This window comes from Hyperoodon ampullatus (genome assembly GCF_949752795.1).
Source record: "Hyperoodon ampullatus genome assembly, chromosome: 10".
In the NCBI taxonomy this organism is placed as follows: domain Eukaryota; kingdom Metazoa; phylum Chordata; class Mammalia; order Artiodactyla; family Ziphiidae; genus Hyperoodon; species Hyperoodon ampullatus.
This window is the reverse complement of record NC_136923.1, coordinates 13,824,284-13,845,184: the sequence shown is the minus strand read 5'-3', so window position 1 is coordinate 13,845,184 and position 20,901 is coordinate 13,824,284. Positions and strand designations below refer to the sequence as shown.

General features: G+C 38.6%; 1 protein-coding gene across 4 annotated transcripts in view; it reads left to right on the top strand.

Moving 5' to 3' along the window:
- Window positions 1–20,901, top strand: part of CNTN4 (contactin 4) — a gene marked incomplete at both ends in the record, with an annotated part of 500,776 nt that overhangs the window by 152,551 nt on the left and 327,324 nt on the right. For all 4 annotated transcript variants that reach the window (XM_079712380.1, XM_079712378.1, XM_079712379.1 and 1 more), the window contains one exon: window positions 15,107–15,233. In XM_079712380.1, the coding sequence (XP_079568506.1) occupies window positions 15,107–15,233 (127 nt within the window). The remainder of the gene's footprint in view (window positions 1–15,106; window positions 15,234–20,901) is intronic.

Here is a 20,901-nt window from a genome sequence, read left to right as displayed (position 1 = left end):
TACTGGACTAGATGATGCCTTAGGCCTGTCCACATCAGGTTTTTTGTTTTGTGTTTTGTTTGTTTGTTTAAGTGACTAAGCATCAACTTGTCAGTGGTGAATAGATGTTTAATGAACAAAGGGAGAAACCTTATCTACCTTTGTTCATTATTGTATCTTCAGCATGTGGAACAGAGTAGATGCTCAGAAGAAACTCATCGTATGAATGAGTGGATGAATGAATGAATGGAAAGGAATTCTTCTATAGAGTGACCTCTATAGAAGGTCATTAGAAACAGACTTTATAAAGATAAGACTCTATTTTAAAAGTGAATGAAAAGTCAATTTTCATAGAAAATTCAAAAATTGACATTCTTTATTGAATAAGCCTTATCTAGGTCTCTCAAAAGGTCTTCCAGAAGCACCAAGTTCTGTTGTAAATAGTAGTTGACAAGCAATCAGGATATTTAGTTTTCCACCCTGGTTCTGCTACATACCACCTTATTATCATTGGCAAGTTGTTTCCTTCATTCACTAACTCATTCATTAGAGATAGTTTAGATATCAACAACATGTCAGAAAGAAAGATAAAGTCTGGGGAACTAAGACCACATTGACTGAAGTTCCTATCTTGAAAGAACTTACAGTCAATAGGCAAGTAAATAAAATATAATCATATTCTGGGTAGCTAAGTATCGGAGTGTACAGAATGTTTGGGGAGCAGAAAGAAAGGTTGTTTCATTGGTGGGGATGCTTTATTGCCTGCCAAAAATAGAGATGTCTCCTAATTTTGTTCCATATCATACTTTGCTTTTTTTGATGTCATTGGGATAGAAATGCCCTGACATCAAAAGATAGAAACCAATCAAAGGGATTTATATTTCTTTTATTCCCTTTTAAGCAGGGACATTGCCCCTATTCTTTTCAGCCCTTTCTGAAGACGACCTTCTTTGATTTAGACAAGTATTCTAAGCCTGAATGTTGGATCATTCATTCAGAAACCTGGGGGAAGATTAAAGATGAGTTGTGTGCAGCTCATACTTGGGTGTTTATTGAACCATCCAGACTACTAATTTGGTCGGGCAGGGGGATAAGAGGAGCAATATGTGCTGACCCACTTTATTACTTTTCTTGAGGTAAAAAAAAAATTTATGTCCTTGGCGATTTACATTCAGAAAATTGTTATTGCATCTGGACTGCAGAGGACAGGGTTCATTCTCTCCCTTGTATTTCCAATACTCCCCTCCCCAAATCAGAGACTTGAAACAGGGAATTTGTAGACATTTTGTGTTTCCTTCCTTGTGTAGGACTCATTAGGTGCCAGGCACTGTTCTTAGCACTTTAAAAATATTAAGGCACTCAACACTCACAGGTAACCCTATAAAATATGTGCTACTGTTTCACAAATGAGGAAGCAGAGGCACAGAATCTAAGCAACTGTTCAAGGTTACCCACAGGTAGAGCTGAGATTTAATCTGGGCAGTATTGTCTGAAGCCCATGCTTTTAATTCCTATACTGTAAGTAACGTACAGATCTTGGCATGTTCTACATAAGAAAATTGGTCAAGAATTACAGTTTCCTAATTCCATTTGCATCCCTTGAGAGAGAAAAAGAAACATCGTGGTAGTACCAGGGTCCCTCAAGTGGATTTTTTGTGTGTCTTACCTTGTCTGTCTGTAGACTGAGGATATAGCAATAATACCTGCTTTCACTTACACAGTGTAGGTTGGAGAACTGCCAGAAATATGGCAGAGGGTAGCTCTGGTATAGCTTCCAGAGGTAGTATAGGTGGAAGGTGGTATAGCTGGAAGGTGGTATAGCTGCTACCTCTCCTCCTTGTCTCCTGTTACTGTTCCCTCTGCTCCTGGGCTCCATGTACACTGGGTGTGTGTGTATATATATGTGTGTGGAGGGGTGGAGAGCAGGGAACCAGGAGGTGGGGAGAGAGAAAGTGGGAAAGTGTTTATTACGCTAAGTACCTTCCCACTGCCCCAGGAGTTATGCAGTCACTGCAGTCTTTGCCTGCAGTGTTTATCTCCCAGGTACTCTCCTGGTTTGTTTCCTCACTTCCTCCAAGCCTTTCAAGCCTTACATCAGATATCGTTTTCTCATAAAGGACTTCGCTGGCAACCCTATTTAAAATTGCAGTACCGTACCTGGACTCTGTGCCCCTTCTTTTTACTTCCTGGCAGTAATCAGCTTTCAACACACTGTATAAATTACTTAGGGTCTGCCTCCCCAATCTAGAGCGTGAGCTCTCTTAGGGCAGTGTGTTGATTTACTTCCCTGTCTATCCTCCGTGTGTTGAACATGGTCTAGCGCATAGTGGGGAATCATTAAATACTTGTTGAATGAATGAAAGATGATAATCCAGTATCCCCTGTCAGTTACTTCCTGGTTAGTTGCTGTATTGCTTAAGCAAACAGGTATTTTCGTTATAGAGAAGGTCATGGTCACCCACCTCCTCTCTGGTTCCAGGTCTGTGGGAAGGAATTTGAGCATCAGTTGTCAGTGAAATGAAGCAGACAGGTGGATGACTTACTCAAAGCGCCCAACAATTTAATGGACATGCTTTTTACGTTGTCTTTGGAAAGTGAAGGAAACGTTTTTTCCTCCCTTTGATAAGCCTGTGAATTCACATCAATGGCATTTTTTTTTACTGCCATTTATCCCTTTACAGAAGGAGTTTTTGCTTTGTGTTTGCCCAGATCAGCATGCATGCCACTTTACCTTAAGACAGAATGACATAGAAAAGGCAGAATGGCCAATAATTAGATGCACATTTTATGCTTGTCGTTTTGAAAGGTTATGAATCCCCTCTTTTACAAAGTTTTCTATAGAGGATACTTTAGGACAAAATATCCTTTCCATACCTCAATATGCTGGTAATTCCCCAAAAGAACAACTTTGTAATTTGAAAGAATTAGGAACAAGTATAGCATATGATGAATACATTTATCCTTTCTGCTCCCTATTGAAAAGAAACAGGCTTTCACTTATTTTCTCCTGAACTGAAGTTTCAAGACATAAATATTGACAAAATAGAGTATCCCCTTCCCTAAGGGATGACTTTGTCATTTTTCTCCACTATATTTCTAGGTAAAAGTGGACTAATTCTACTGTTATCCAAATAGTAAACTAGAGGGAACCTATGGTACTACAAAAAAATTCCACTAGTAATCAGAGAATCAGGATTCTGGTTCAAGCTCCATCACTGAGTATCTGTGTGCCCACTTAACCTCTGAAAACCTTTGTTTCCTTGCCTCGAAAAAGGAGTTGGATTAAAAATCTGAAACCACTCACATTTAATGATACCATTCTTACTCAACATATCAGAATCTCCTTTGTTATTTGTTGGAGGTAACATACAGAGGGCAGTTGCCAGTGTATATCATAGCGCCTCTGAGTACTGGGCTCTAAGAAGAAGAAACCAGGTTCAGATCCCTGTTTTGACACCCATTATAAGGGTGGGTTATCTCCAGGCCTCTCTCTCTCTCTATCAGCAAGTGAGGAGGAGCATAGGACCTGTCAGTAGGGTTGTTGTAGCGTGAGACAAGGCCTACTTAGTATTTTTATTCAGCACAGAGCCTGGCCTTATTATGATGGAGAGTTGTTATTTTCATTATTCCACGTGTCTCTAAATAGGAGGCACACGTGTTACCTTTTGAAGAAGGGAAGGTAGAAGTTGACTTGTGATTTCCTAAGCATCTTTTTGCCAAAGCGGAGCACATCTCTGCCTAAATTGAGTGGTTGTAGTTGTGTTTATCCTTCTCTAGCAGGACTTCTGGATTCAGTCAGTGAGGGAGGTAAAACCTAAGTCTGATTTGGGTTTCCTTACCAACTTTCAATTAAAATACCCATGTCCCACCAGGAAGGCTCATGCCTGGAGCCCACTGCCCGCCATGAACTAAATCTGAATTTTTTTCTCCTCCCCAACTTCATCAGGGACACAATGACAGCCTTGTTTCCTAAGCAACGATATGCAAAATCACTAAAGTACCTACACACCAGAAAGAGAAGCATATGAAATTCAGCTTTAGTGGATCTTTCCTTTTGAAATATATTGTTAGACTTTTGCTTGAACAGCTCTCAGATTGCTCCCTTTCACGCTTCCCAGTGTATGTACGTGTGTGTATATATATATATATATATATATATATATATATATATATATATATATATATATATATATATATACTGACGCATTCACTATGTGCCAAATTGAAAACCTGAAACATTTAAGGAAAGACCGACATGGGGTACCTCAGCTGCTGAAGAGACAGGTGCAAAGGTTCATTCATATTCCTTGAAAAGCCACGGTGCATGTAACATGAAAGTACTGCCTGCAGGCGTTCCGTGTTCAGGCATCTTAATGTCAGGAAAGGCAGTGGGTAACTTAGGGTGTCATTGAGGAGATAATAACACCAGCAGTTCACCCCAGAAGGGCTTAAAGCAGATGGTCTCCAAGAAAGTGTGAAATTATGACTGAGGGCAGAAAAGACAACCTCAACCCTTTGGCTATAGTTTTTTTCATTGAGAAGGAGGGTACTTTGGCTGTGGGAGGCTTGGAGAGAGAGCTGGGGAAAGTGCAGAAGCTTGGACAAATCTGGATGATAATATTCTTAATACATGATAAGGAAAGCATCGGAAGCCAAAGCAGGTCTGGTACAATCATTGACACCTCCTATTGCACTGAAGAATTTATTCCTGTTAGCATGTAGGTTGGGAGATCCTCCACTCACCCAGGGCATAAAAGAGAGGCATTTCCAGCGTTTGATTTGAGAGCTACACAAATGCAAGAGCTCTCTTTCGTTGGTTACCAGTTGTAGCAGCCACCTGGTGCTTGAAACAGTCTGCTGGGGTTGCTGGTGTGCCCCCCATTTTTCTTTCTTAAATGGTGACTCATGATTGTAGAACACATGCATCTGAATAACCTGACGTGCAGGATTCAGATGCATATACCTGTGCCCCACCTCCAAATCTATCTAATCAGAATTTGGGGAGCAGAATGTAGTTCTATATTAATTTTTAAGTGTCCCAGGAGCCTCTTTTTGCACACAAAGAATATAAAGCATATTAGGAGTATTACCACTGTTTTAGGTTAATGATCTTCTGAAAAGGCCCCCATTAAAGTGTATGAATTTCAACTGGAAGCTAAGACTTTGGGGAATGATTAACATATAGTTATATATATATTTTTTTCCAATAAGAAATAGTGTCCTGTGATGGGGAAGGGCATGGGAAAGACATGTTTTGTTGGGGCTCACTATACATATCCAGAAATCAGAAGAGGTGCAGTTCAAAGGAGGAGACTTCTAGGGTGCTGTTGATCATGGGACTGACCAGGTGAAGGTGGAGGCATAAAAATGAACTTTAGGTCCACAGAGAGAAAATCTTTGCCTGCCAGATTGCCGACAGCCTATTTGTGTGCATTTTTACATACAAGTGCATGTAGACAGTTGTCAAAAGGAAATAGAAAGAAGAGAACGAAGACCAATAACATGAATTAAACCCATGAATAAACTGATATGTACTTTCTATGAATACAGTTTCAATTAGGGGTCATTTATCTGCAGGTGATAAAACAACTCAAATTGGCTTAAATAAAGGCAGTCGTTTTGCTCACATATCTGGGCATCTTAGGAATAAATCTTGCTTTGGACAGAACTGGCTCCAAATCTCGATATCATCAAAGCTCAGTCAGCCTCCATCCTTCGGTTTTGTTTTAGCTTCATTATTGTTTTTTTGGCATCATTCATTTTTTTTAGGCTGTCTATGTGGGGACCTTTGGAAGCTCCATGCTTCCTGCCACCAAGCAGTTCTAGGCTCTAAAAGGGATTTTTGCCCTAGTAGTTTCATGAAAAGCTCTGAAATAGCATTATTAGCCAAACTTACATCTTATGCATGGGGACCATAATTTAGTCAGGGAAATGTAATATTAACTGGCCAGGCCTGGGTTACCTCCTCCTGACTTGGACTGAGGATTTTAGTCTATCCAGACCACCTAGTTTGAGAAAGTGGTTCACCAAAGAAAGGGTGGAGTGCTCTTACCTTAGAGAGGAGAGATGGATTCTGAGCAGGCAAAAGCCATAGATTTTCACTATATACTCATGTCACTAGGGAGGCAATAGTAAGTGAATTAGCGACCCAGATATACCAGATATTTAGACTTCTTTAGCCAAAACCAATCAGTTATATACATATGTGTTTTATACTCTTATTTGTTCTCATGAGTCTGTAGTAATATATTTGAATATAAATTAAAGAATTAGCTATAGTGGAGCACAGAGGTTTTTAGGACAATAAACTGTGTGATAGAGTAATAGTGCATACATCTTAGGTCGATACCTTTGCCAAAATCCATAGAATTATACAACACAAAGAGTGGACCCTATTGTACACTGTCAACTTTAGTTAATAATAATGTATCAGTTGGCTCATTTGTTACAACACATGTGCCACACTAAAGCAAGATTTTTTTTAACATCTTTATTGGAGTTTAATTGCTTTACAATGGTGTGTTAGTTTCTGCTGTATAACAAAGTGAATCAGCTATATGTATACATATATCCCCTCCCTCTTGCACCTCCCTCTCAGATGTTAATAATAGGAGAAGCTGTGAGCAAGGGAGAAAGGATATATGAGAACATGTACTTTCTGCTCAATTTGTTCTAAAAATAAAGTCTATTAATTAAAAATATAAAGTTAGCTCTACTTTTCTGATTGTCTGTCAGTCCTTCTAGAATAAACACTCCATGAGGGCAGGGTGGTTGCCATGAGTGCAGGATGGTATCTTCTTTACACGCTGTATGTCCTCTATATGTCACATTGGAAATGACTATAGTATATAGGCCTGAGAATGCTGATCAGAAACTGGGTCAAAATGTTTGATAATTAAGAATCCTTCTGATTTTAGAAAAGAAATATGGTGCACAAAACATGCCCAGTATTATGTAACATCCCCAGCTGAGTCTGGGTCAGCACTCCATAATCAAACACATTTATAATTCTGTAGCAAAAAAATATGAATATTCATTCTAAGCTATATATAGCCTCACATCAGCTCAGGTCAGTTTTTGCCTCCAGTTGAGCTGCACAATATTTGCATTTGTTGAAAAGTCATCTTTCTTTTCATACCTGAGGCTTGACATCAAAATCACCCAATTACTTTTTTTTTAATTGAAGTGTAGTTGATTTACAATGCTGTGCCCATCTCTGCTGTACAGCAGTGACTCACTTTTACACATATATATGTTCCTTTTTTTAATATTCTTTTCCATTACGGTTTATCCCAGGAGATTGGATATAGTGCCCTGTGCTATACCGTAGGACCTTGTTGCTTATCCATTCTAAACGTAATAGTTTGTATCTACCAACCCCAAATTCCCAGTTTTTTTTTTTTTTTAAGGAGTAATGAATCCATTGCCCCTGAAATGGGTCAGAGTTTGAGGTCAGGGTCAGAGTAGGATGTGTTGACACAGCTCCCCTTGCTGTTCTTTTCCACTCCTACAGACCATTCCTCCAGCAACATAGAATTTCTCTAAGCAGAGACCACTTTTATCTCCTCATGCTTTCCCACATCCCATCATTTCTAAGCTCTGGCATTACGTACGACTAGGTCCTCATTATGTGTGACATGATGTGTGATAGCAGTGGCATCATTTTGTTAACCAGAGGACAAAGAAAGAGTAGAAGAGTTCACCTCTCGTTTGGATTTTCTTTCACTTTCTGCCTTCAAAACATATACCATCTGTCAGTAGACTTCTCTGTTGCTTGCTGTTTAAAATGCTCATTTGAGGGAGTTAAAATAAGGAAGGTGGGGGATTCCCTGGTGGCGCAGTGGTTAAGAATCCGCCTGCCAATGCAGGGGACATGGGTTCGAGCCCTGGTCCAGGAAGATCCCACATGCTGCGGAGCAACTAAGCCCGTGTGCCACAACTACTGAGCCTGCACTCTAGAGCCCGTGAGCCACAACTACGGAGCCCGCATGCCACAACTACTGAAGCCCATGTGCCTAGAGCCCGTGCTCTGCAACAAGACAAGCCACCACAATGGGAAGCCCGCGCACCACAACGAAGGGTAGCCCCCGCTGGCCACAACTAGAGAAAGCCCGTGCGCAGCAGTGAAGACCCAACGCAGCCAAAAAAAATAAAATAAAGATGTCTTTAAAAAAAATAAATAAGGAAGGTGGAAGCAAGAACGGACGAAAAAAATGTGTTATCCTTTAAATAGGAATGTCTGTCTCCTCTAGTATCTGTTTTGCCTCTGCTCCATTCAACTGAACAACCAAATAGAACCAAATGGAATAATTATTCAATAAAAATGCTGTGTGTAGGCTAATTTCACACATAAGCCCTTGTGTGGGGCCTTCGAACATCCCCTGCTATTTATTTTATAAGGACGAACAACAGTAAATCGTATTTGTAATGATCGTTTGACAGCTGTCCAGTCATTTCTATGATCAGTGGATTCAATTTTATTCAATTTTAAAGGAATTCTTACACTCGGGAAAATCACTGTTACAGTATTTCATTTGTTTCTGAATTTCCTTAGGTTATTGCCCATACGTTTTGTGAGTAATATGGATCCACGGAGATGCTGCTGACCTTACAGTTTTTTATCCAAAATGAATTTCCATGATCATTAGAAAAGCTGGAGGAGAAGGCTCACAGCCAGCTAGATACAGTGGGCCCTGTGTGTGCCCTTCTTGGAACATTTGGTTCTCCCCATTGGGCTTCCCCCTTGAAAAAGCGAAATATGACCATGACACTGGAGCACACCCAACAAACCAGCTTAGCGGGACTACCCGTTCCTTGTCCCCCGTGGCATGGCTTTGCTCTGCAAATCCAATAAGGCAGCGTTGTTCTCCCTGATTACACACACAGACACACACACCTGTGAACACACACACACGCACAAACACACACAGCATTTACTCTCTGGATTGATCAAGAGCTCTGCAGGATGCAGAGTAAAAGACACAACACGGCAAAGCCTTTGTGGTTCATGTCAGGATGCTTCTGTGTGTGCCGAATGCAACAGTCCACCTGCCCTCCAGATAAAACTCTCATCTAAACCCATGGGCTCATGTTCTGAGCTTATATTTCAAGCCCTTGTTGTTCTGCATTAGGTCTCCTAGAGTTGGCTTCCCGAAATGAGATCGTTGCCATTTCTGCCAAAGACCAGGTGTTTAATCAAACAACCTATTTGATGTTGTAGGAAAATTGACTGTATATCATAGTCCTAGATTCTTGGCTGCTATGGCAGTACTTTCAACCTGCCATGAGGATGAAGGGCCTAAACAACCCTCAGGTGTGACGCCTGGGAACTCCACAGCAATTACAAGTAGAATTGAATCCGGTATTTTTAGTTTTCTAGGATGAAATCATAGTACTGCATTTTTGTCCTTTCCCAGCAGAGTTGTGTCACTGAGTTTGCAACAGACGAAAAATATTTCCAGCGGAAGAGAAGCACATTGACCAAAGGGCTGTGCTTGCAAAACACGACCTTTTACCCCATCCCACATGGTAGCTACGGAGTAGTCTAGCACACAGAACAAAACTCTGCAGGGTTGTTTTTCTTCATTGGTGTCCTTAATTGGTCTAGGGCTGAAAGTTATCTATGCTCAATTCGTAATTGAAAGTACCAGTTTTCCAGCTGCAGAATGCTCAGTAATGAACAGAGGTGCTGGGTCGGTCTGGCAGGAGCTCAGAAATCTGCCTTTTATCAAGCACCCCCAAGTAGGGGGGTATTGGTGCATGAGGTTACTAGACCACACTTTGAAGAATAATTATTTTGGAGATAGCTTGACTATTTTTTTTTATTAAGTTATCTTCTATGAAATATTTACCCTGAATTCATCCCTGCTGTCTAATATGGCTCAGCCGCTTAATGACTTTCCTTCCCATCTCAGTTACCTTTTAGGACTGTTCACAGATCCCTGTTTAAAAAAAAAATCTATATTTAGCATCAGTGGATTTTTCTAAGCTCTACCTCCCCTCTCACTTGCTCCTTTATGCATGTTATCTTTTGCTGACCTTTCACTTGGAATCCAGAGCTTGCTCTACTCTTATTCCCTGGGACTTGATACTCAGGCCTCTGTCTTGCTTCCCTGAGTCTACCATCACCTGAGATTCAGTCTTATTTCTCTGGTCAGTCACAGAAAAGTTCATGCTGGCCCTATCCATTCTAATTCCTTAGCCCAGTCTGGCTTCTGGTAGCCTAACTGAGCAGCATCCTGCTTGCCTGGGACAGAACTTTGGGGACATGCAGAAATGGGCCAAATTAATTCAAAGAATAAAATAGAGGGTGAAATCAATGATGTCCCAAAGCTGCAGATAGAATGTGATATCTAGCTATCACTTATTTTATCTACAGCTTTGGGACATCAGTGATTTCACTCACATCTAGTGGTAGAATGTGTTTTTATTACTGTTTTTCTTAGAGTATTATTTTATTCTTAGGTGAAAATCATTTTTCTTTCTATTACAGATGCAGTACAGTTTTAGTCTGTGATCTGGGAAAATACATTTAGGAATAAATAATCTTTTCTAATCTAAAATTCTGTGATTCTCTGCATCTCTTTCAATAATCTAAAATTTTGAAGAGTAGCCCTGGCACTACATTTTATTTCTGGGCTGCTTGCAGGAGGATACAGGAAGAAGTTGGCTGACAGACATTGGTTTTATCTCTCCCCAGAATAGATTCTAAAAAGAGAAGAATCAGATGGGAAAAGGAGTTTGAGAATTGCTGGTTGAGAGCAATGTTTTTCAGTAACTTTAAAAATTTAAATTAAAAGTTATTTAATTTAACTTTTAAATTTAATATTTAAATTAAATTTATTTGAATCAATATTTGAGCAAAAGGGGAGAAAGGTTTAGAGTAGCCTGATCTTTAACCTAAATAAGTTTCTGGTCATGAAATCTCTACTCTTTTCTGAAGATCCAAACATTCCCCACTCTTCATTGAAGCATGAAAGCAGGGTTTCTTTAACATAGATCTTCTCTCTTCTCTTTTAAGCTTATCCCTGAATAAAAATTGGAGAGTTTCTGTGGGATAGAGTTTAGGGATCATGGGTGGTGGGGCTAGAGGTAACCTAGCGACCGATTGGCAGTTAGATGTCAAGGAGGGGAGAACCCAGAAAATCAGGATGTACCAGTATCGGCATTTGCACTAAATCCCCCAAGCTGGGGCTGAGATCAGTGGTCTGGAATCTATGAGATTATATCTGCGTTTCTGACTACCTGGCTGCTTCCCCCATCCTTCTTCTTAACCATGATTTTTGAGACTTCCCGGAAGCATGAAAGATCCTTGCCTTCTCCTTTCCTGAGAGATCCCTAAAAACAATGTGAGCCCATTCCGCTAACTTCTCCAAGGCAGGGGAGCACCACCGTGACTTTTCACCCTATTGGTAATCCCAAAGTAAAAACATCAATCTGAACAGCCTGTCATTTAAAGAAGATGAGATTCATTACATATAAATAAAGGGTGGTTATAGCAGGAATGTTGTGTGTATCAAGTGAAGATAAGATTTTACTACAGGGAAGTGGACTAGTGGGTTTCCCTGAGGATACCTCTTCAATGGGGTGCAGCCCTGGGGGTTCTCACAATTAGCTTCTTGAGTTGAACTATGATTGTTCTAAGGGTTATTTTATACAGCTTTAGTCCCAGAGTTTGACAAGTCCATCCATTTTCTTTGTGTGGGTCAGTTTTATAGTTTTCTGTTCCTGGCTTCTTACCTCTCAACTATTAGTCCAAACATGTGCTAAAATTCCTTCTCTAAATGTTTTCAAACAAGAATTTGTTGGTTAAACTTTGCTTAAGAGAGAAAGGCTAAGGGTGGGTCTAAAGCCAGTGTTGGTTGGTGTTCTGCTCTTAGGAAATGGAGAGCTCGGATCAGAAGGGTCTGTGTTAGTACTTCTCAAATTTCAGTGTACAAAAGAATCCCTCAGAGAACCAGGTTAAAAGGCAGATTCATGGACCCCAGATTTTTCTGGTTTAGTCAGTCTGGACTAGGGTTTAAAAAAATAAGCATGCCGTAATTACAATGCAGGTGGTCCACAGACCAACACTGAGGTGTATTGGCTTATTAATCCTTTCCTCTGTTGCTTTCTGAGATGCTCCTTTACCTCACAGGCTGAAAAATCACGGCCACTCCACTAGTTGCATAGGACAACTTACTGTGATAAAGGAAAGGGTGAAGTTAATCTTCTCAGCTTTGAAAATAGCAAATGCAAAGTGTTTTGTGTATACCTTCAAGCCACTTGAAAGTCACTTTGTGGCTCCTACACACGGATAGAACAAACTTAGTGGTGCCTTGCTCCATGTTGCATTTGAGAATGTCAGTCTCAGGGCTGTTTAACCCAGGCACCTCAAGGTTTGGAGGAAATAAAGCAACTCTTTAACTCATTTTTCTTAAAATATTGGTAACCCTGGTCTTAAAGGTATTAAAGTTAGGATATCTGTTTTCTACACCTGGATAGCAACTTTCTAAAATCTCTCCCTCCATCTTTGTGAAACCAAATAGTTCATGCTTGAAAGGTTGTGGATTTCCTTAGATGAGAACTGAAATGCTGGTCCCTTTATGCTAATGTTAATTTCTAGGCAGTGAGCTTGGTTAACCAAGAGAAAATAAAAACTTCAGATGAAATGTGTCATTTATAGCAAATGCAAAGCATCATTATTATCAATTCTTGTTACAAAATACACAGAAAAAATATCCTTTTTGTTATTTAAATATGGCATGGATACATTGAGAAATAGTACAGATGTTAATCCAAAGTCTCTCAGCTGCATCCTGGATAATCATTATTATATTTTATTCTTATTTGGAATTACTAGTAACAGACTGTGTATTTCTGTATGAAATTCAAATCAGGGAACACCAATGAACTGCAATGATTGATATTATATATATATACACACATAATTTTGGAATTGAGACAACAATAGAAATATATTTCTCTCTTAAAGAAAAATCTACCAAACTTGCTGCTGTGTTAGTGATCTTGATGAGTATTGTTTGTCACTTAACTAAATATGCTAAAAATTCACCTAATTCTTCAAGATTGAATTGAGCTAACTGTTGACCAGTATCTAAATTTGTTTTGAAAATAACTGTCATTGAAAATCTGAAATGTAAATACGGAGGTTTTGAAATATCTAGCTTTAAAATACTTTTGTGTACTTTTACTCCGTGCTTTTATTCTGTGTTCTTTGGTAAATACTGTTTTCTTTGTTTAACTCTCTCATTAGCCTGAGATTGTATACATGGACTGAGGAGAGAGGGTGGTGGTGGTAATATAATTCATGACGTCTTTGAATGCAAATATCATGTGTATGTGCATGTGCGTTTATGAGAAAGTTTTCATGGCTTCTTCTTCACCCGTAACCAATGTAGAACCACTGAGTGAGTCCAACGCTGTTATTTTATAGATGAGAAAATTGGGGCATAGAGAGACTAGGTGGTTCTCCATAGGTCATGGAGTTAGTAGCTGACACAAGGCATTGAACCTCAGTTCCTAGTCTTTCTGAACCCATATCCTTCTTATTCTCTCAACAAGGTCATTGGCTGTCCCCATTCCTCTAAAATTCTGTTTGATTTTCTTGTGTCCTTAATTTTTCTTCTATCCCAACCTCAACATGCGGAGTTTTTAAAGCCCGGATTAAAAACCTTAAAAGAAATGACTTTACCATGTTTCACCTAGATCCCCAAATCGGCTTTCTTCTTTTTCCTCAGTCCTGATTCACCTGAATGAGTTCAGTCTCATCCTATCACCTATCAACAGAAAGCTGGTTATGAAGGTTTTCCAGGATAGCAGTTAAAATTCACAGCCATCAAAATAATCACATATAAGGGGAAAATGGATTGTCAGCTCCAGGGCGCTACTCAGTATCACTTTACATCATAGACCCTGGCCCTCTGTCTCAAAATTTGTTAGGCAGTGCCTAAATCAGCTGACTGAATACATTGAAAAGTGAAAAAATACCTCAGATAGAAAAAATCCTTATTGACCATCTTTGATGTATAAGCTACTGTAGTTAGTACTACAAGACATGCAAAAATGAGTAAGATACAGTCATGCTCTCAAGCTTACAGTCCAAAGATGGGGAAAGAAAGGTACAAATGCATTTAGTAGAAAAAGATGTGTCCACAGAGAAATATGGATATAATTTGTGAATCCTGTGGTTAAAGGAAGACCTGAGGGTCTAGAAAAGCCTTCTAGGAAAAAAGGGACTAGACTGTAAAGAATGAAAACCACCTTCATGGTATGGGTGGTCAGGTGCCTTTTGACCAATATTTATTATGTGTTTACTATAGAAGCATATGTACTCTACACTGCTACTTCAAATCTAGTTTGTGGATTATTCCATTCTTTGAGCTTTGTTGCTGCTCCATGACAAAATAAGTTTTATGCATTTAGTTTCTGTTACTGAGAGAAAGAATTTAGAAACTCATACCTCTTTGAACTTGGTATAGACCAGTCTGGGTTTTACTGAACTCATGTGCTTAGTCAGTCCCAGCTGTGTGATACTTGCACAAGTATCCATCTATGGGTCCATAACAGGTTGAAAAAAAACAAACTGTTAATTTACCACACATAATTTGAGAATCATGAACTCTAGGTTATTCTTTATTTACCTACATATCCAATTTAAGAAAGTTTTGTACATATTTTAGCAGTACACTGCTGCTTCTCCTTATTAATGTATTTACGAAATCATCATTGCTTGCTTCCAACTATAGTATCCCATTACAGAGCAGAGACATTCTAACTTTGTGACATTAGACAGTCTTCCAGGATGACAGCAGCATAAAAGGCCAGGCTAAAGACCGGTGGAACAATAAGAAGTGGAGGAGAGAAAAGGGAATGCCAAGCCGTTCAGTGTCTGGAAGTTATTGGTAAAAATAAGTCATCAGTATGAAATAGGAGAGTCCATATCTCCACTTCATAATTCCAAAGATTATTCTTCAGTGGGAAATTTCATCCAGAGGCTGGAACGAATCTGTTGTGTATTTTTTTTTTTTGTTAGTTTACCTCTTTTATTTTCATTTTGTTGTTATTTCCTGTCATTGTCCCTATTTGGAAGATGTTCATTTTTGGACATTTTCTCTTCTTATTTCAGATGACTACACACTGCATGGACCAATTTTCATTCAAGAACCAAGTCATGTAATGTTCCCTTTGGACTCTGAGGAGAAAAAAGTGAAGCTCAGTTGTGAAGTTAAAGGGAATCCAAAACCTCATATCAGGTTTGTTGACTTAAAAGCATGTGTTCTCATGCATATACTTTCTATTATTAAACAACAAATATTTATGGAGTGCTGATTACATAAAGAGCTTTTAGATCGGCATCACTGGATATCCTGAGATGCTAAAGAGATGCTCGTGTTCATGAAAAGTTTAGTACCCAGCTTCTGTTTCTGGCAGTACCAGGAATTAAATATCCTGATTGACTATCTCACTGAAAGCCTTAACATTACTTAACAACATATTTTTTTTAAATACCTTTTTTAAAATGCATCAATAAACTGGTAGGAAAGAAAGAAATATTTAGTAAGTGGGTTTTGAACCCAGGGAAGAAAAGTGAACACTGAAAGCAGTTTTCACCTTGAAGAACTATGTGAACTGCAGCTTTGGATTTTGCAGTTTTACAGGGGACTAGGGTCACAAGACAAAGCCTAGACTCAACCAGAAGGAGAGTCTAATATGAGAACACCTTCCAGAATAGACCTGGGACCCAAGGGCTACATTCTTACCATGAATGTAATAAGAAGTAACCTTGCCTCCCAAAGGACTGAAAAGCAAAAGTAATTGCCTGTTTCAAACCTTGGTGTTAAGTGGTTTTAATAACAGATGAGACGCAGCTGAAAGGAGAATTAGTAAAGTGCAAGATATATATGAAGAAATCGTCTAAAAGCAGCACAAATGGATAAAGAGGTGTTCCTCTTTATCCAAATATGAGAGAGAGAGAGAAAAAAGAGATTAAGAGAAAACGTTTACACATATCTAATCAGCTCCATAAGGAAAGGAAAAAAAAAAAAATGAGGCAGAGGCAATATTTAAAGAGAAGGCTAAGAATTTCCCAAAGGTAATTAAACATTCAAAGCTACAGACTAAGTAAGCCCAGTGAATTTCAAGCAGTGCAAATAAAAATAAAGCCCTGTCTAGAATTATCATGGAGAAACAGCAAAACACCAATCTTAAGACATGATCTTAAAAATAGGCCAAAGTTGTAATACAGCTAACCTTCAAAGAGATGACAATTAAACCAACAGCTGACTTCTCAATAGCAACAAAAAAATCAAGACAGAAGACAGAATCTTCAATATGCTGAGAGAAATTAGCTGTCAAATTTTTGTATAGCAGAAGTACTTTTTAAAAAGGAGAAGAAAGTAAATGTGTTTTCAGACAGACAGAAACTGAAGTTTGACTCCAGCAGATCCTTACTAAAGAAAATGCTGAAAGATATACTTTAAGCAGAATAAAAATGATCCCAGGTATACTGTCTTAGATATAAGAAGGAATGATAAGTAACACAAATGGTAAAGGTTAATATTTCCATATAAAAATCAATTGCACTAAACAATAAAAATAATAAAAACAATACTGTATTGTGAAGATTAAAAAAGAAAAGTTAAAAGTCATTATAATATTAGAAATAAATTGAGAAGATATATACTGCACAGTGGATCATCCATGTGGTTAAAAAAAAATGAAATAAAGTTGGATCCCTACCTCACAGGGTACACAAAGATCAAATCCAAGTGAATAGAAGACCAACATGGGAAATTTACAAAACTTTTAAAAGGAAATAGGCATACATATTTATGACTTTGGAGGGAAGAAAAAACTTTTCAATAATGACAAATAAGCACAAATCATAGAAGAAAATATTTAACGTCACTAAAATTAAGAATTTCTGTTTAGCAGAATATACTGGGATGGGTAAAATTATAAGTTTCCAACTGGGAGAAGATATGTTTAATACGTATTATTTGCAAAGGATTAATATGTAAACTATTTAAAGAATTTCCACAAATCAAAAAGTAAAAAACAGGGGCTTCCCTGGTGGCGCAGTGGTTGAGGGTCCGCCTGCCGATGCAGGGGACGCGGGTTCGTGCCCCGGTCCGGGAGGATCCCGCGTGCTGCGGAGTGGCTGGGCCCGTGGGCCATGGCTGCTGGGCCTGCGCGTCCGGAGCCTGTGCTCCGCAACGGGAGAGGCCACAACGGTGAGAGGCCCGCGTACCGCAAAAAAAAAAAAAAAAAAAAAAAAAGTAAAAAACAAGTAACCTAATAAAAACATTTCCAAAAGACTTGATCAGACACTTCTTAGAAAAGAATATCAGATATCCATTAATCATATAAAGAGATTATCAGTGTATATTAAAATATACCAATTAAAACTAAAACGACACACTCTTTCAAACCCACCAAATTGACAGAAATTTAGAAGAGCAAATGTAATGTAATTTAAATAATATACATAAATATAACCTGGCATATTCATACACGGTAACCCCATGCAACAGTGAAAATGAATGAATTATAGCTACAAAAACATGATGGATCACAGGAACGTAACTTTGAGTAAACAAAGCAAGTCATAGAAGAATGCAAATTTTATAATCCCATATTTACTAAGTTCAAAGGCAGGTAAGATGGAGTAGTTGTTTAAGGATACTAACATACATGATAAAATCATAAATTCAAAGGAATGAAAAAGCCAAAATTCAAGATTATAATTAACCATTGAGATAAAAGTGATTGGAAACAAAATGGAAATAGGAGACTTCAAGAGTAATAATATTCCTTTTCTTAAACACAGATATTTATTGTCTTGAGATTCTTTATATAATTTACATACATCTTATAAATATTATTTTACCTCTATTCAGATTTAATGATGAAAACCTTAAGCTAATAACCAATATGTAGTAGTATGTAAAAACCAAAAGAGTATATGGCACATGTGTCATAGTTTAGGGGAGGAGGAAATTGGAGTCACCTGGGGGGCACAGAAGTGGAATTTGAACTGAGGTAGGTATTGATAGTTTTCAAATTGGCAGAGGGCAAGGGACATCCCATACAGGATGGTGGTATTAACGTAGTGGAAATTGTTTTAGAGTTTAGTTTGTGTGCCCATTCATTCATCAAACATACCTTTATTCATCAGACCACCCCAGTGTTTTTCAAACTGTGAATTCCAGGGTCCAAGGAGTTGACTCAGGAATTACCTGGGGTGAGTTATTATGGAGTTTCTAACCAAGATTCCATCATGGTATCTCTGCTTTGAACTAGGGTATATATTAGGATTCTGAAAAATACATCCTCTAGGAAAGATGTTTAAACCACTACATTAAAGCAGCTGCACTGTTCATGTCCAAGTTCTAGGGCATTCTGGAGGAAAGAAAGTCTGCTTCAGGATAGAGAGGGAAGGTATCAGAGAAAGTTTCACAGAAAAGGAGATATTTAAGTGAATTTGGAGGGCTAAAGACCTTTTGTCATAGGGATAAAAAAAAGGAAGTACATTCCAGAAAGAAAAAAAAAAACTCTCTAATGGACCATATAATTAGGGTGAACATGTAATTTATCATCCAAACCAGCACACTTCTGAGAGCAAAAGGCCACTGTTAATAATTATTCCAGGAGGACAGGTGTAAACCCAGCAACGTCCTGGATAAATCAGAATATGTAGTTATTCTCCCTATAATATGTTGAATTCAAGGCTAAATCAAACATTTTTAAATGCTTTACGTAGTAAAATAAATAAATAAATGCAAGAGGCAAAGGTGCCTACATACATAAATGATGAGTTAAATGGCCCCAGTTTTTAGTACATCGCCAAGTATAAGTTCAGATGTTAGCCATAAATGAGAACAAATTTTGCAGCAGAATTTGGCAGGTTGCTGCTTTGTTTTTCCCCGAACTCTGACCTTTAATTAACATTGCTTTTGTAACATTGTGTTTCTAGATATAGGGGCTTGCTTTGTTATTTAAAACAAGCAGAGGAACAGAAACCTATTATGTCTTTAAAGATTGCCAGGAAAAGCTGAGAAGAAAACTTTTAATCAAATGCACTAGCAGTTGGTTGCAGTGTACTTCACTTTCCTTTATACTTTTGGTAGTTTCTCTGTGATGAAATAGCTGATTGGTACCTGGGAGCTAAAAACTCCCTTTTGTAGAAGGAAAGAAAAACAGAAAGAATGGAGAGATCAGGTATTTTCAAACATCTTTCTGGCTGAACTTTTTCAGTCTTCAAGCTGACTTTGAGGGGAGGAACCCCTAGGAGAAATTCAAGGTGAGTTCTTCATGGGGATCTTCGCCATTAGGTTTTCCCTCAGATGCCCTGACTGACCTCTCTTCTTTGTGTTTATTCCCTGAACGGAGCCTTCTCTTTTCATTGTTTCCTGCCCCTCAGTTCTGAAAGGATTGACCCAGACCCAGAAAAACTTAAGAAGTTTTGACTTGTGCCCACTTTACTTGTATTAAAGTTCCTGAAGGACATGTGACATTACTTATGGCTGTCAGCCTCCATTTCCCGACGGAAAGAATGGTCAAGTACTTGGTGGAAATACTTTTGCTGTGAAGTTTGTATTCAGCTTGGTTTGCAGACAACAAATTTCAAGTCAGAAAGGTCCTGCCCCTTCTTCAGTGCCAAGCTGAAACAGTGAACAAAGAGAGAGGGTTTTGTTACAACACATCCCATAGACAGCTTCCCAGCAAGGTCTGAAAAATGGTACCTTACAGAGCTTCACAGTATCAGTGTTTGGTCATGCACAACCTCACTCTCTGCAGAGAATGAGGTTGTGATTCCCTGAATAACTCAGAAATCAGCTTACAAGACTCACCCATGTCCTGGCCCTTGGGAAAATCTCTTTGTGTCAAATGAGCATCGCCTCTATATTACCAGTTCTTAAAAGACTCTTCAAACATTGAAAATGAACTGTGAATGTTTTCAAGACTGTCCAGGAATTGTGAATGTTTTCAAGACTGTTTCAGTATGGAATAAGGAATTTAACGCAGTCCACATTCAGTTGGAATGAACAGTGACTGCATCGCAATAAAACTTGGTATAGTGCTGTGTAATGGAGACTCAACTGCGTTTCACAAGCACCTTATTTTCTAAATATTCCGTTTTCCTTTGCTATTTGTATGTAAAAACGGGTAATAAAGTAGATTAATGGAATTTCTGCAGAGCATTCTGGTTGAGATGACGAGTGTAGACAAAGCTGCAGAAGTGTACTCATTATCTCTACGAAGACTTTTCTAAAAAGGCTCACATGATCCCATTCCTAAATTCCGCTCTCTGCAGCTCACATTAGATTGCAATTTCCTCTTTGAGTTCTTATACTTGTCATATTAAATTGCTCGACTCTCATTTGAAGTGAGAGTTATGACAGAGATGTGACCAGCTGACTCAAAAAAATGTCTAGGGCAGGCAGTCAGCCCTGGAGATTCATGAGCATATAGACCTGCTGGGATGTAACCCAGTCGTTCTCTTTTTATTGCTTATTACTTTCTTGTCTGTGTCAGAACACAGAGAGAATTACTGTCAAGCTTAAGAACAATGTCAGTTTCTAATACCCATCTTCTTATAAAAAAACACATAAAGAGCTATGTCCCATTTCCTGATCTGGCCCACCTTTCCCACGCCTCATGTTTCCATATTTTCACCTTTCAAAGACATAGATGTGAACAAATGTACACTGCTGTGCTGTGGTGGGCTAGGATGCTTCTTAAATTGTGTATGCTCAAAGCTAAAATATCCAGCCAAGAAGTAAAATATTTAGTGAAATACCACAAGTCTTTATTGAGCACACTGAGTGTCAAGTTCTAGGTTACTAAAGGGAGACTACGAGAGTGATATAGGCAAATTATCTAAGGTGAAGGCAGAATTCCTACCTAAACAAGTAAGGA